The sequence below is a fragment of the Ciona robusta genome, chromosome 7 (assembly GCF_009617815.1).
Source record: "Ciona robusta chromosome 7, ASM961781v2".
Lineage (NCBI taxonomy): Eukaryota > Metazoa > Chordata > Ascidiacea > Phlebobranchia > Cionidae > Ciona > Ciona robusta.
In genome coordinates, this window is record NC_143241.1 from 853,036 (window position 1) to 866,020 (window position 12,985).

General features: G+C 34.3%; 2 protein-coding genes and 1 long non-coding RNA gene across 3 annotated transcripts; 2 read left to right on the forward strand and 1 right to left on the reverse strand.

Annotated features, from left to right (window-relative positions):
- Window positions 1–147: 147 nt before the first annotated feature.
- On the forward strand, window positions 148–2,699 carry LOC149733274 (uncharacterized). The gene is made up of 3 exons (XR_016385308.1): window positions 148–972; window positions 1,189–1,221; window positions 1,754–2,699. It is a non-coding gene; the product is annotated as an uncharacterized LOC149733274 (long non-coding RNA).
- Window positions 2,700–2,839: 140 nt separating this feature from the next.
- On the forward strand, window positions 2,840–8,008 carry LOC149733275 (uncharacterized). The gene is made up of 9 exons (XM_089881039.1): window positions 2,840–3,048; window positions 3,306–3,386; window positions 3,870–3,925; window positions 4,639–4,688; window positions 5,228–5,319; window positions 5,435–5,559; window positions 6,922–7,039; window positions 7,427–7,506; window positions 7,717–8,008. The coding sequence occupies exons 1-9, from the start codon at window positions 2,930–2,932 to the stop codon at window positions 7,950–7,952; spliced, it is 957 nt and encodes a 318-aa protein (XP_089737165.1). The 5' UTR covers window positions 2,840–2,929; the 3' UTR covers window positions 7,953–8,008.
- Window positions 8,009–8,334: 326 nt separating this feature from the next.
- LOC149733276 (uncharacterized) lies at window positions 8,335–9,410 on the reverse strand. The gene is made up of 3 exons (XM_089881045.1): window positions 9,247–9,410; window positions 8,775–9,017; window positions 8,335–8,527 (listed from the first exon to the last, which is right to left on the reverse strand). Exons 1-3 carry the CDS (start codon window positions 9,320–9,322, stop codon window positions 8,466–8,468), a joined length of 381 nt encoding a protein of 126 aa, XP_089737171.1. The 5' UTR covers window positions 9,323–9,410; the 3' UTR covers window positions 8,335–8,465.
- Window positions 9,411–12,985: the final 3,575 nt, after the last annotated feature.

Sequence of the window (12,985 nt, forward strand, 5' to 3'; positions counted from 1 at the left end):
TATTTTTATTACAGAAAAACAACTGCTGTCGTGGTGGGAGACAACAGATGCTAAACCGACGTTTTAACCGTTGGGTTAACCTACATGTTTTAATGTCACCTTTATAACAGTGGTAACGGTGCAGTGAATTAAATTTCCCTCATTATATTCTTTAATTGTTTTGTAAATTAAGTTTTTTGTTTGTAGTTTCTAGAACGTGCTTATAGTTCTATAATGTTTCTATTTTTTGTCCTATATAAATGTATATGTTTTCTAGGTTACCATATTTTATGTTTGCCTCAATCAGTGTATGTTTTATATTATGTCTATGTTGCTGCATAAGCGTGATTTCATCCCAATATGACATAAACTAACGTTTTCGTCGCCAATTTTGAGTTGAACCCATAAAATATAGAATCATATGCGGCCTTTTTATTATCCTTGCTTAATCGTACACCAGTTAACTTATAATAGATTGCAACAACAAGACACTTACATAACAATTAACATATACATGTGTATTACTGTTCTTTCACCAGAGATACCCATGTCTGGAGAGATGAATCAATGCAATACGGAAGCGACGAAAGCCCGCACACCAATTTACAATAGCAGCCGATTTCCAATGAAGAACTTTATGCTGAAGATGGGAATTGCTGTATATTTCCTGTCTAGACCCTTCAATACATTCGTACGTGATGAAGTGTTGAATTATATGCTGTACCGAGAAATTACAAGAACAGATTGGAAAAAGGCGTTGACAAGTTTGGCGAACAAAAGGCGAAAACAATCACCTTGTTTGGAAGACAGCGGAGTTACTCTGTTGCAACATTTGTACAACTAGCTGTGATTAATATTTATTTTTGCAGATGAATAAGTCAGCACTACTTCTCTTTCTTGTATTAGGACTGCTCGTTCTATCCGAAACAACGGATGCTGCCTGGGATAGACGTCGCTGGATCCTTGGCGATACTCAAAAAAATATTCAAAATCGTAAGATTTAGTTGCTAATTATGAATCTTTTATAAGATAATATACGGGAAGCAAAGTTTTACAAATCATGATTTTCCTCGAACGAGCGGCAACGACAAACAAATTGTTTCGTATGAGAAAATATTGGAAAAAATTCGTTAGTGACTTATATATATATATTATATAGATGCCGGTAAAACCACGTTTTATATTTAAATAAACGTTTTACCTTTTCAGTTGAAGACATGAATGAAGATGATTTTCTATCATGTAAGTTATAAATATAAACATTTAAAATTATGTAGCTTCCAATATTAGGCAGAATTTTCTATACAATTGTAGTAGCTATATTGCCGTTATACAGCACATTCACGGTAAGGTAAAGTAAATATCGTTAACACACTCTATCCGATATTTTAAATCGTGAAACAGTTATCTACGCTCCTTAAAAGAGGATATAGAATAGTAAATACAAGAAATATATCCAGGAATATTTAGCTGCAATCAATAGGAATGACAAAAACAAAATATCAATCTCGAAAAGGTAAAAATAAACAGTCAAGTAAAAACGAACAAAAGGGTGAAAAAAACAACTTAACTTGGAGTGAGTATAACAAACAAAAAAAAATCAAAAAACGGCGCCACCATTTTTAGCGTGCAGCAGCTCTGGGTATATTTCTGTATTGTTTGTTTATTTCCAAATGAAATGGGAAAAGAGAATGAAAACTTGGTTCATCTTACTCAAACGTACAACATTGTTTTTAGCCATAGTTATGTCAAGACACTTTTATATGATTTTCAGTTGAATCTTTGAACTTTGAAGATTAAAGAAACGATGATCGCCGGTTAATTCATCGACGGATGGCATTTACATGCACATTTAAAATTAAATTGAAAATAAGAAACTACGGTATTATGTGTTGTGTTTGATTACAAAAGTTTAGCGATCAACATTTTTAGCAGAATACAAGCGTTCTGATTCATCGCAGTTGGATTAAATCTATGTTTAATTATTCGCTAAATGCATGGTTTTAATTCTAAACCTTCTGTATGAACATACGTAAATAAATTTTATATTTAATTTAAGTCCGGAGATGTAAGACATAAGATGTGAAAATAGACGTTTAATGCTGATTAGTAATTGTCTTGCCCAGACACACGTCCGCAAACTTGGCGGATTCGACCATCGAACTCGCTATTTTTATGTTTAAATAAAACGGATGTTCCTACATAATGTAGAATAAAGAAATAGTGTACGCTGCCGATTGACATTATATTTATTAGTTTATAAATTGTTTTGGTGTAACATCTACATTTGTTTAAAATCGTGATGATACGATTATAGTAGGTTGCGGGAGAAGATGGGACACTTTGTCAGACAAGACCCTTTTTAATTTTCTTTTACGGACCTCCATTTAATGATAATAATCATTTTTCTTGGGTCTTTGTGTGTTTCTTAACAAGACCATAGATTTGCTGGAGCACATACAGGTAGCCTGCATATGGGCTTTTTTAACCAGTCCACTTTCTCCATCAGGTCAATAATTGCATTAGAATTGTTTTCGAAATCTTTTATATTTACAGTGGGTTGAATAGCTGCCAGATCAAGAATTTTACTTGTGAAATCCTTATATATGGTGCTGCCTTGTCAGTAAATCACCAAATAGCTCGTCCAGAAAACTTTCGTTTAAAGAGGCGAGGTCATTGTATACATGCTACTCTATGATAAATTTTTAATTTAATTTTCCTGATCCTTTTCGTATATAAACATACAAAACTGCTTAAATACATTTAAATACAGACACTTGCCTAGCAATGTTATATTGCCCCGTCTGGCTGAACTGTCGGGCGAAGTGTTACTGTGGTCTCATGCGTGAAAAGTGGTCCCGTGGTCTCGTTAGCGTACTATTACTTCAGTATACTATGGTTTTACGCAAGATTACGGAAATATATTTGCGTTACCTACATCGTGTCTATAATGAGTAGCTACTACCAGCACAGAGATGATTCTCGAGCTCAGGATTCACATGGAAGTAATAGATATAGAAAACCTCGCACCCCGCTACGTGACGACCAAGAGTCGAATTTCTTATCGAGGTATGTTTATGCTCATCTCTTGCAATGGAAAACAATGTGTTGATTTATAATCTACTTTAAATATTCCTAAACACTGTAAGACAACTTTTCTTAGGTGTGTGAACAAATGAGGTTCCCTATGTTTCATGTTATGTAAGTGCATTCAACAGTTTCATTTCAGAGTTTGTTCAAAAAGCGTGACACTCTGACACCTATATATAAAAACTATTTTCCATAATACATAATTGTATTGAAATTTATGTTTAACTTGTTAACAGTCGAAGAGAGGAACGAACACAAATAAGCGAGAGAGGAGTGGAGTCCGTGTGGGCGCTTTCACCTTCACAACCTGATTCAGAGTATGTTCCACAAAATCTTTGCTTTATTTTGCTTGTGTGGGTGTCTGTACTCTTATATTTCTATTCCTCTAACTCAGTGGTCACTAATGGGTTGTCTAGTGTCTGCCATACAAAAAAAATCAATAATAAAGTAACGTACATGGTAACTACTAGTAAGCTGGCACAACGTGTATGAAACAGAACGCGTGGACCGTGATATGACGACTGTCGGTGCTCTACCATTAGAGAATATAAAATGCCATTTAATGTATGGTTCTATGAAACGTGTATGCCATCATTGAAGGTATTTGTGTTCTAGTGAACAGTAATGTGCTGTCCAAATTCATAAGAATTAGGAAAAAAATGACCCACAAATTTACATACGTGGTAACTTGCTTAAGAGCACGTACAGAACATTATAGACACCTGTGTTATAATATTAATCTTCGGCCACAAATTCTCACCACACAACGATAAATAACGATCTTGATATTTTTTCTGCAGTTCAGAAGATGAAATAGGTCTCCATACACACCAACACAATCATAAAAATACATCAGGTACCTTTGATTTAAAGTAAAAAGAATTATTGCCAAGATTGGGATTAGCATTTTGCGACATAAATTGTTCAATGTATAAACAGTTACCACAAGTATTAAAACATAGCTTGCGAAAGGCTATTCCACGCCAGTGGTGCACCCAGGGAGTTTAGGTGATTAGTTCCCCATTTTATGGCTGCTAACTCATTACACAAAGATATGTTTGACCCGAGCGTGTGGTGTGCTCCGCAGTCAGGACCACACGGAAATCTTGGCCTAAAGTAAAAAAATGCTGTTCTTTGGAATAAGGGAGAGTTTATATTCTGATAATTGCATTCTTGGCTATGCAAAAGTAAATGCTTGTTAATCTTTGTAACCCTTGTACTTATAGTTTGAAATAGAATGTAGTTACAAAAATGTTGGGGAAAATTTTAAATTTGTAACATGCTGTGGCTGTTCGTCTGTTGTATTAGTAGCTTACAAACGCAACATAAAGTCAAACAATTTTTGTATGGCAGAAATATGAAGAATACTGTTGGTATTTTATTTTACTCAGCTTATTAGTTTGTGGTATCTGTTTTCCATTCATTAGGTTATAAATGATTTTGTCATAACTGTTGACTGACTATCTGCAATGATTGAGATTGAGTATTCACTAGCAGCATGTTATAAATATACAGGTTTTAAATGAAACAAATGAAAAACTAATTTATGATTTTCTATATTGTGTACAGATAATGGCAAGGCAAATAAGAAAAGGTCGCGGAAAAAAAGTGAATCTTTGGTAAGCATTGTGCTGTATTAGTGATGGTATTACACCTTTAACTCTAAACACCAGCAAATACTCTATACACAAGAAGTAAAAAAAAGTTATTCTAACAAACAGCACTTTTTTCGCCGAACACACATGTTATTGTTATCTAAACATTATTTTATCAAACTCAGTGACAATTTACGCTTATATTATAAACAGATGTGTTACGTCATAATCGCCAATCTAACATTCAGACAAAGATAAAATCACAGACCTCACCTGTTTTGTAACATTTTTTTACTCGATGCGTGAAAACCAGATATGTGATGTAGTGAGGCGAGGCTATTACTAGCCTTGTTTTCTACAAAAAAGGTGGTCTAGATCACCAAAACAAACCTCTCTTAGAAATATGTTCAATCTTGTTATAAAGTTAAAATGTCTGATGATCCACTGTTTTCCACAAATGAAGACTCATGGCCACCATCCCTTCTATTAATTCCTCCCTTGTGATTGAAGATTTCTATGTTCATAAGCACCTTGTATAATTGAAATGTCTTTGTTTATAACAGACAAGCTCGGAATCAAATATTTCAGATTCAGAAGAAGAGAGAAGGAAAAGAAAAAAGAGAAAAAGGAAAAAAGAGAAAAAACACAAAGAAAAGTAAACAATTTTACAAATAGTTTAAAGTTAACTGTTATGTTAAGTACTAGTATCCTAAAATTATCATTTCGTAAATTTAATATTTTTAAAAAGAACATTTTTGTGTGTTATGTAGAGTGAAAAAGCATAAGAAGAAACATTCGAAAAGAAAAAAAGTGAAACAAGAAAGTGACTCCTCATCAGGTGCAGAGAGTTTAGTTTGGGAGGAAAAAGAAGTTTCAACGATTAAGAAAATTGAAGGTAAGCTCAAATATCGTGAAACATGAGTTACTAATATATTATGAATGTTATACCTGCTATAGTGGGAATTAATTGAAATACAAAAGCGAGGAAATATAGCCATGCCACCCCAACACCCCGTAACTTGGCGCCTATGATTAAGTGTATTTATAAATAGGAATATACGTAAATAACACAAAATAATACTGTACGCTTTGAAAATCAAATTTAAAATTTATTTTCTTGCCCTACTGCTATAGTTTTTAACATGTTACTAATACATTATATTATTGCATAACAATTGGTATTGTTTGAACGACAATGGGTAATGTTGAACATCAATTGATAAATATTGAATCCAACAAATGTATAGGAACTTGTAATAACAGAAAATGAATAATAACTATTGATACAGTTTACATTTTTGTCACAAATTGGGTATTACTACTCTGTTTTTGGCACAAGCCACTTCTTATAAATTATCACCAAGTGCAAATGACTGAATTTCGAATATATTTTCCAAATATTATCGTTTTATTATATCAGTACCTTATAGTAGAAAACCCCCTGAGGTACAAATTACTAAATTAAAAGCAAACATTTAAAGTTTGGCAATGAAAACATACAAAACTACAATGTGGGGAAAATGGGACACTTAGTTGAAATATATTTACATTAGCAGTATTCTGCAACTTGTAGTTAACCTACCGAGTTTAACAGGCTGTGCTAGTTTCTTTGCCATGTAAACTTTATATATATAACTTGAAAACAGTATTTTTTTGTTCTTTTTATTTCAAATTAAAGTCATATTGACCCCTGCCTATTTTCTACATGCTTATATCTCAGTTTTTTTTACAAAACTGAAATTAGTTTTATGAGACAACGTCAAACGTACGAAATATTCAAGGTTGTTTTATGAAGCTATGAAACTAGTTTAATCGTCCACACTCGCAAACTACAAAAATTCATTGGCTTTAGTATTATTTTTGCGACATTTAAAATTAGCACCTTACCATTTCGCAGTTTTTACCTGTTCAAAATATACTGTTTCTATATTACATATTTTTTTAATGTTTTAAAACAATAATCAGCTTTGACGGGCGTTTCATATGGGGGTCCGTAAAAAGAAAATTAAAAAAAGTCTGAACTTACAAAGTGTCCCATCTTCCCCCATCCTACTATATATTAGTAATACGAGCTTTGTGTATTTTCCAATGTTCTTGGTTAATCAAAAGTCCTTGTTACTGTTTTACTTGTGTTTGTTTTTCTACTTATACAGCCAAATAATACTATTATACTGGGTAATAAAATAAACACTGTATGGCATTTAAAGAAACTCTGGCCATTATTAATATGTTTGTTGTAACTTCCTATTTATTTCAGATCCTCTCATAGTTGGTTTGAATGAAACAGGTTTTGAGGAGGAAAAAACCAAAACCAATGATTTGGTTATTGGGCCCATGCCGGAGGGGTTGGAAGGAGCTTCATCTAAACCATTGAAGTATGTCATATATAATGTTATGTTTATATTTCTACAGCACTTGCAGAGGATGTTTTAATTTATTTTAATATATCACTTGTGTGCTTGATGACATTATACATACATATTTTATGTAAACTTTGAAGCATTTGAACTTATGGGTATTGGGTACCATGACGTTTCAAAAGTTACACCACTATATTTGTATCCCGAGATGTTTGTACAATATAGTTATAAAAATTCGGCCAGCTAAGTATTTATACGTAAACTTTGGATTAAAAGGTATACGTTTACTAGTTGTGTATCATTATACTTGAACACTATGCAACAACTGCATATGAACTAATCAATCATAATCAATATACTTTACTAATATATATTATGAGTAACATGATAATACTTTTATAGTTTCGGGCATGCTTTATTACCTGGTGAAGGTGCCGCTATGGCTGCCTTCGTGTCAGAAGGAAAGAGGATCCCACGCAGAGGTAAATAAATAAATGTAACTTATTTATCCTTGCGTGCACGAAAAACAGTTGTTATCAGTATCACACGGGTGTTCTGTTTCATACACATCGTGCTGCTTAGGAGTTATGAATGCCGTTCATGCGAACAGTTTGACGAAGTAAATCTTGCAAGCAATAACAATAGTATATACTTGTACCTACATACTTATATTACAATTCATTACCGTGCAGGTGAAATCGGACTCACAAGCGATGAAATTGTTAGTTTCGAGGACCAGGGTTATGTCATGAGTGGAAGTCGCCATCGTAGGATGGAAGCCGTGAGACTTCGGAAGGAAAACCAGATTTACAGCGCGGATGAGAAAAGAGCATTGGCATCTTTTAACAAGATAGAAAGGGACAAACGTGAAACCAGGATTTTATCTTCGTTTAAAGAACTTGTTAATAACAAAATATCAAAGGAATGACAAATATTATTCTGCTGTATGTTGAACAGCTTTTTTTAATAAAAGACTCATTTTTATTGCGTTGTGTATTGATTGGTTTAATGAAGGTGTGTCATTTATCCTCACATGGCGGGGCAACGACAGTCGTTACAACACCGGTGTTCTGTTTCATGAACCTCGTGCACGCTTATATGTTCCGTACTCGTGTTTAATTTTGTTTTTATATAATATTTGGACAACTCATAAATGAGCAAATTCGATAAGTTGTTTGCCCAAGTACGCATTCGCTCACAATGATAACAAAGTAATTGCCACTCGTCCAGTGTCAAGACTTCCCTAACCTCTGGGTTAAAGGCAGGCGCCCTAACCTTGGTTTCCTTGTTTTAGAAAAGACTAAATAATATTCCATTATAAAATCATTTTATTTTCGTGCTGCGTAAAATTTCGGTTTATTGAAGAATATTGCATTCCATCAAATATTAATAATGTTGTAGTTTTGTCTGAGAAGTTATCGGTGTTGTGGTCCACATATTATTAACAATGAAGGTTTTCGAAAGCTTTGGGGCATTTGGTTTGGTAGCCATCCCCGAAATGAGCTGAAATAATTAGAAATTATTAAACGACGAGGTTATGGTTAAACAAATAAAAAATCCGCATCACAATGCTTAAGTGCGACTTTTTAAAATTCGAATGAATGTGGCGAGGCAACGACAGTAGTTGTTACACGATCGTTTTGTTTCATACACCTCGTGCCCGCTTACTGGTTACCACGTATGTGAATAGATATTGAACAAGAAGTTCTACTTTATCAAAATATGTTGGAACCTTGATTTATTAAATTACCTGGCACACATTGAGCTCTCATGCACTTGGCACAATGGCAAACTCGCGCGTGGTCGCAACTCAACTGACCCGAACCCGCTGGACAAGACGCTGCAGAACACGTTCGAAAACAAGTTTTATGTTGTTGCCCACTACGAGTGCAATCGACCAAACAATCACTGAATTGTTGGAAAGCTGAGCATTCTTCCGGGCACAAACTCAAACACGCAGGATTGTTCTTACCACGACGCACGCACTGTCGAACTAAGAGAGAAATGATTTATGTCATTGATACAGTAGGGTGGGGGAAGATGGGACACCTTTAGCACATAATATCCAAATATCTTGGTCGAGTTTCATTAAAAAAAATCAGTGTTAAAATATAAGGCAATATTAAGGGTTCCAATCCCCCTACAGTAACTATTCTGAATAATTTGATATTATATATAAGCCGTATTGAGTATATGCTTATATGTTTTATAACAGAACTAACCTTTAAATAAATGATCCGATGCGGAGGTACTTACGACTGTACAAACCAAAAGAACAGCAACAACTTTAAAAATCATGTTTTGATTATACGAATACCTCCTACCTAATGTTTAAGCAACGTGTAGTCTGGGTTGAATTTACCAAGTGGCATTCTTGCAGCAAATCTCTTTTATTTCATGCTTTCCATTTTTTCTGTCCGTCCCACTTTTCTTTTTAATTCACATGAAATCGAGGTCGCATTTATTCGGCAAGTGTTCCGTTACTCGTGTCTCATGACGCACACACAGCTGAAACCGGTACAAAACAAAGTGTTCGGACATCCCTTATTGGGGGGAGTTTGACAAACCATAGAAAACTTTGAAAAACTTAATTGATCAATATATTGATCGCTCCAGGAAGTATCGCTGAATAACATTTTGCAGCCGTAGCATTTTTCTTCAATTGAACTTTAAAAATTGCAACCGCGTCAGGTTTTTACAAACAAGTTTGAATTAAGATGTAAAACTGCTTGGCAACACTAAAATATGGGTAAGGGCAGTTTGCATGCATTGCCTTACATTCGCCCATGCAGAACGTTGTATCACCTCGTGATATACAGTAGGGTGGGGGAAGATGGGACACATTTTGCCTCTATTATCTCGTCCCGTTTAGTACTAAACAAAGAACATTCAAAAAATTATGAAACTATATGACTATGACTCCCATTGACCGTTAGTAATTGTTTAAAACACGATCCGGATATTTAGATATTATGTGCTAAAGGTGTCCCATCTTCCCCCACCCTACTATATATATCGGTACCAGGATGAAACAATAACCGTCATGCACCAGTATTGAATAAAAGCAAACACCGATAATGGTTGTTAGGCATTGAAAGGAAATTCCCAACCACAAAGCTACACGCAAGAATAAACAACAAGTTACATTCTTTTATTTATTGTAGTCTAGTGACTCTAGTCAATTGAAAAGAGAATCAGTTTCACGATCTCATTCAAATGTATGTCAAGAGATTACTAAGTTAGTTTCATCGTATGTTTCCTTTGTTTATACTAGGACACTAGGTCACCTTGGTTTTTGCCTTCACGAAAGTTTTGACAATCTATCGTAAAATAAAAAACATTTTAAATGAAATTAAATCAATGAATAAATGCAGCTTATTTATCCTTGCGTTGCAATGGCAGTCATTACCACACGGTGATTTGTTTTAAACAACTCGTGTCAGCGTATACTAGTTACCGCGTGTTTGTAACTCAGTGGGTTTTTGCGTTGGGTTTTTGCTTTTGTAACATGTTATAAATTGAAATACCTAAATAAAACTTGAGGCAAATTTGCTGCAAATGAATATACATCAATATACGATTACTAATTATCTAGTTTCGCCTAATTACTATTTTGGTTTAATTTTAAAACAAATTAAAACCAGCAGTTTGTGACGTGTTAGCTATATACGCATTTATGACGCACGTCGCACGTCACATAAACCGATACCAAGCAGTTCAAAATTATATTCAAATGCATTGTTATTTTATAAAAGATTATTTTTAAACCTATTCCCTAGCAATCTCAATTAGTGTTTATCTACATCTACACCCTTAATTAACCGCCGTGTGTAACGTCATACATATGACGTCATTGTACATGCTTAAAGGGCCTAAACACACCCCAAATGTACTTCGCTTTAATCGATAGAGTGTGTTTTTCTAATTCCAACGACACCTTACTTGTTTTAATCGGTTCTGTATAACCAAAGATATTCCAGCTCAAACACCGTGAAATTCAAAAAACTGATTTGAAAGTTGCGTGGCGAAAAAAATTGAGAAGTGTACTACCCACGTGACAAACACGTAACAAAATTGTTGAAGCGTGGCCGCTCTCATTCAGAAAGGCGAGAGGCAGTGTTTTCAGCGAAAAACGAGAGAACAAAAAAAACGCAAAAAAGCACAAAAAAAACGCAGGTTTCGCTTTTACGAATGAATCAGTCACGTGACTAGTACGTTCCTGCGTCACAATCACGGAGCTCGTAGTAAAAAAAAGATAGCGCTAGAGATCACTGTTTGAGCACGAATATCTCCGCCTATACTGGACCAATTTTAATAAGCAAAGTATTTTTGGAATCAATAAAACGGTCGCTTTATGAATTTACCATAAAAAATAAAAGTGACATGGGGTGTGTTTAGGCCCTTTAATGTCACGTGTTGTAGGTGGATCAATGCAGTTTCACTATTTGCATCACAAGCTGAATTATTTAACCAGAAGTGGAGTCCTTACTTTTTGTTGCTATGTAAGGCTCTGGTATAACAGTGCATACTCTAAATATCAGTTATATATTTTTAAATTACGTAAATGCAAATAAATAAAAATTTAAATGCAAGTAAGTAAATACTGCAATGCTTTGTTATTATCTCCTAAAATAGTTAATATTAGGGGGGCAAACATGACGTAATATGGCACTTCACTGTATGAAACCATAAAGCGAAAGCGTGGGCAACTGTTTGTGAGGATGATTCGTCACTTTCCCAGAAGATGTCGAATTAAAATTAATTCCAGCTGTTGAATTATGTTTGAACTTCATAATTAAGTGCCACGTCATAACAATAATTTAAGATAAATTGTTTAACTTAACATAAACAAACCATTTGTTTATTGCGTCATACTGTCAGCGGCGTAGACTTATATAGTGGGCTGGGGTAAGATGGTACATTCTGTTTTATTGTCCCATTTGGTAGTAAATAAAGAATATTTAAAGAACTATATAACCGTATCCTCGCATCTCTAAAATAACATTGTTAAACGTTTAAAACACGTTTAGTAAGCATGGGACATTATATAGTAGAGTGGGGGAAGATGGGACACCTTTTCAAGCTATTTTTTTGTCCTATTTGCTAGTAAACAAAGAACATTCAGAATGTTATGAAACCGTATCCTCACGACTCGCATAGACCGTTGTTAATTGTTTAAAACACGATCAAGATATTTGGTTATTATGTGCTAAAGGTGTCCCATCTTCCCCCATCCTACTATATGCTAAATCTCATTTTCGAATCTCATTACCATATGATGTAACAAACTGCACTTTAGGATTTGTACAAAAGTTTTATTTCAACTCATCACTCTAGAAATCGACGAATTTATAGTTTCGGGTTTCCCAGACTTTTAATTTTGGTGGTGCGTATTTTAAGGTTTTGTTTTATTTTGGGTCACATTAATAATTTACGTAATTTTCATGAGTTATGTTGAACAAATACGTAAAGATTTTGTTGTGGACAAAACAAATGTGCAAAAAATACGTGACAAAAACTCGTGCTGATCTACACGACAAATATAAAATAACGGAATCACGACTGTTGTAACGCATTTGCGCATGGCACGACATTAGGCTGTTTTACATTCATCCAGCAAGCAAGACAGATCATTAGTAACAAATTACAGCCGTGTTTGAAGCTTCAGGTTCGTGTGAAATTTTCTACAATGATTTAGCCCTAGTGTGTGAAACTAGTTGGGTATATTTGTGAGCGAATAGTCGTAGCATAATAATATAACTACAATAATATTTTTCATTATTTGTTCATTTATATTTCTATTGAATGTCGTTCTATATGCATCTTACTGTTGTTGTTACTGTCTTAAAATATCTTTAATCGGTTTTTATGCCTCAGGCGATTTGGTGAAACTCAGTTCCTTCTCCGGGTTTAAAGTTGATTCATATGTTGTTAACCATCATCTAGTGCGGCAGATGCATT

What these genes read in the sequence shown, in the direction of transcription:
- LOC149733275 (XM_089881039.1), top strand. Translation starts at nt 2,930, where the DNA reads ATGAGTAGCTACTACCAGCACAGAGATGATTCTCGAGCTCAGGATTCA. An exon ending in AACGATTAAGAAAATTGAAG is followed by an intron (nt 5,560 to 6,921) that starts GTAAGCTCAAAT and finishes TATTTATTTCAG; the next exon opens with ATCCTCTCATAGTTGGTTTG. An exon ending in AAAGAGGATCCCACGCAGAG is followed by an intron (nt 7,507 to 7,716) that starts GTAAATAAATAA and finishes ATTACCGTGCAG; the next exon opens with GTGAAATCGGACTCACAAGC.
- LOC149733276 (XM_089881045.1), bottom strand. Translation starts at nt 9,322, where the DNA reads ATGATTTTTAAAGTTGTTGCTGTTCTTTTGGTTTGTACAGTCGTAAGT. An exon ending in ATCGGATCATTTATTTAAAG is followed by an intron (nt 9,018 to 9,246) that starts GTTAGTTCTGTT and finishes TTTCTCTCTTAG; the next exon opens with TTCGACAGTGCGTGCGTCGT. An exon ending in GAGAGCTCAATGTGTGCCAG is followed by an intron (nt 8,528 to 8,774) that starts GTAATTTAATAA and finishes TAATTATTTCAG; the next exon opens with CTCATTTCGGGGATGGCTAC.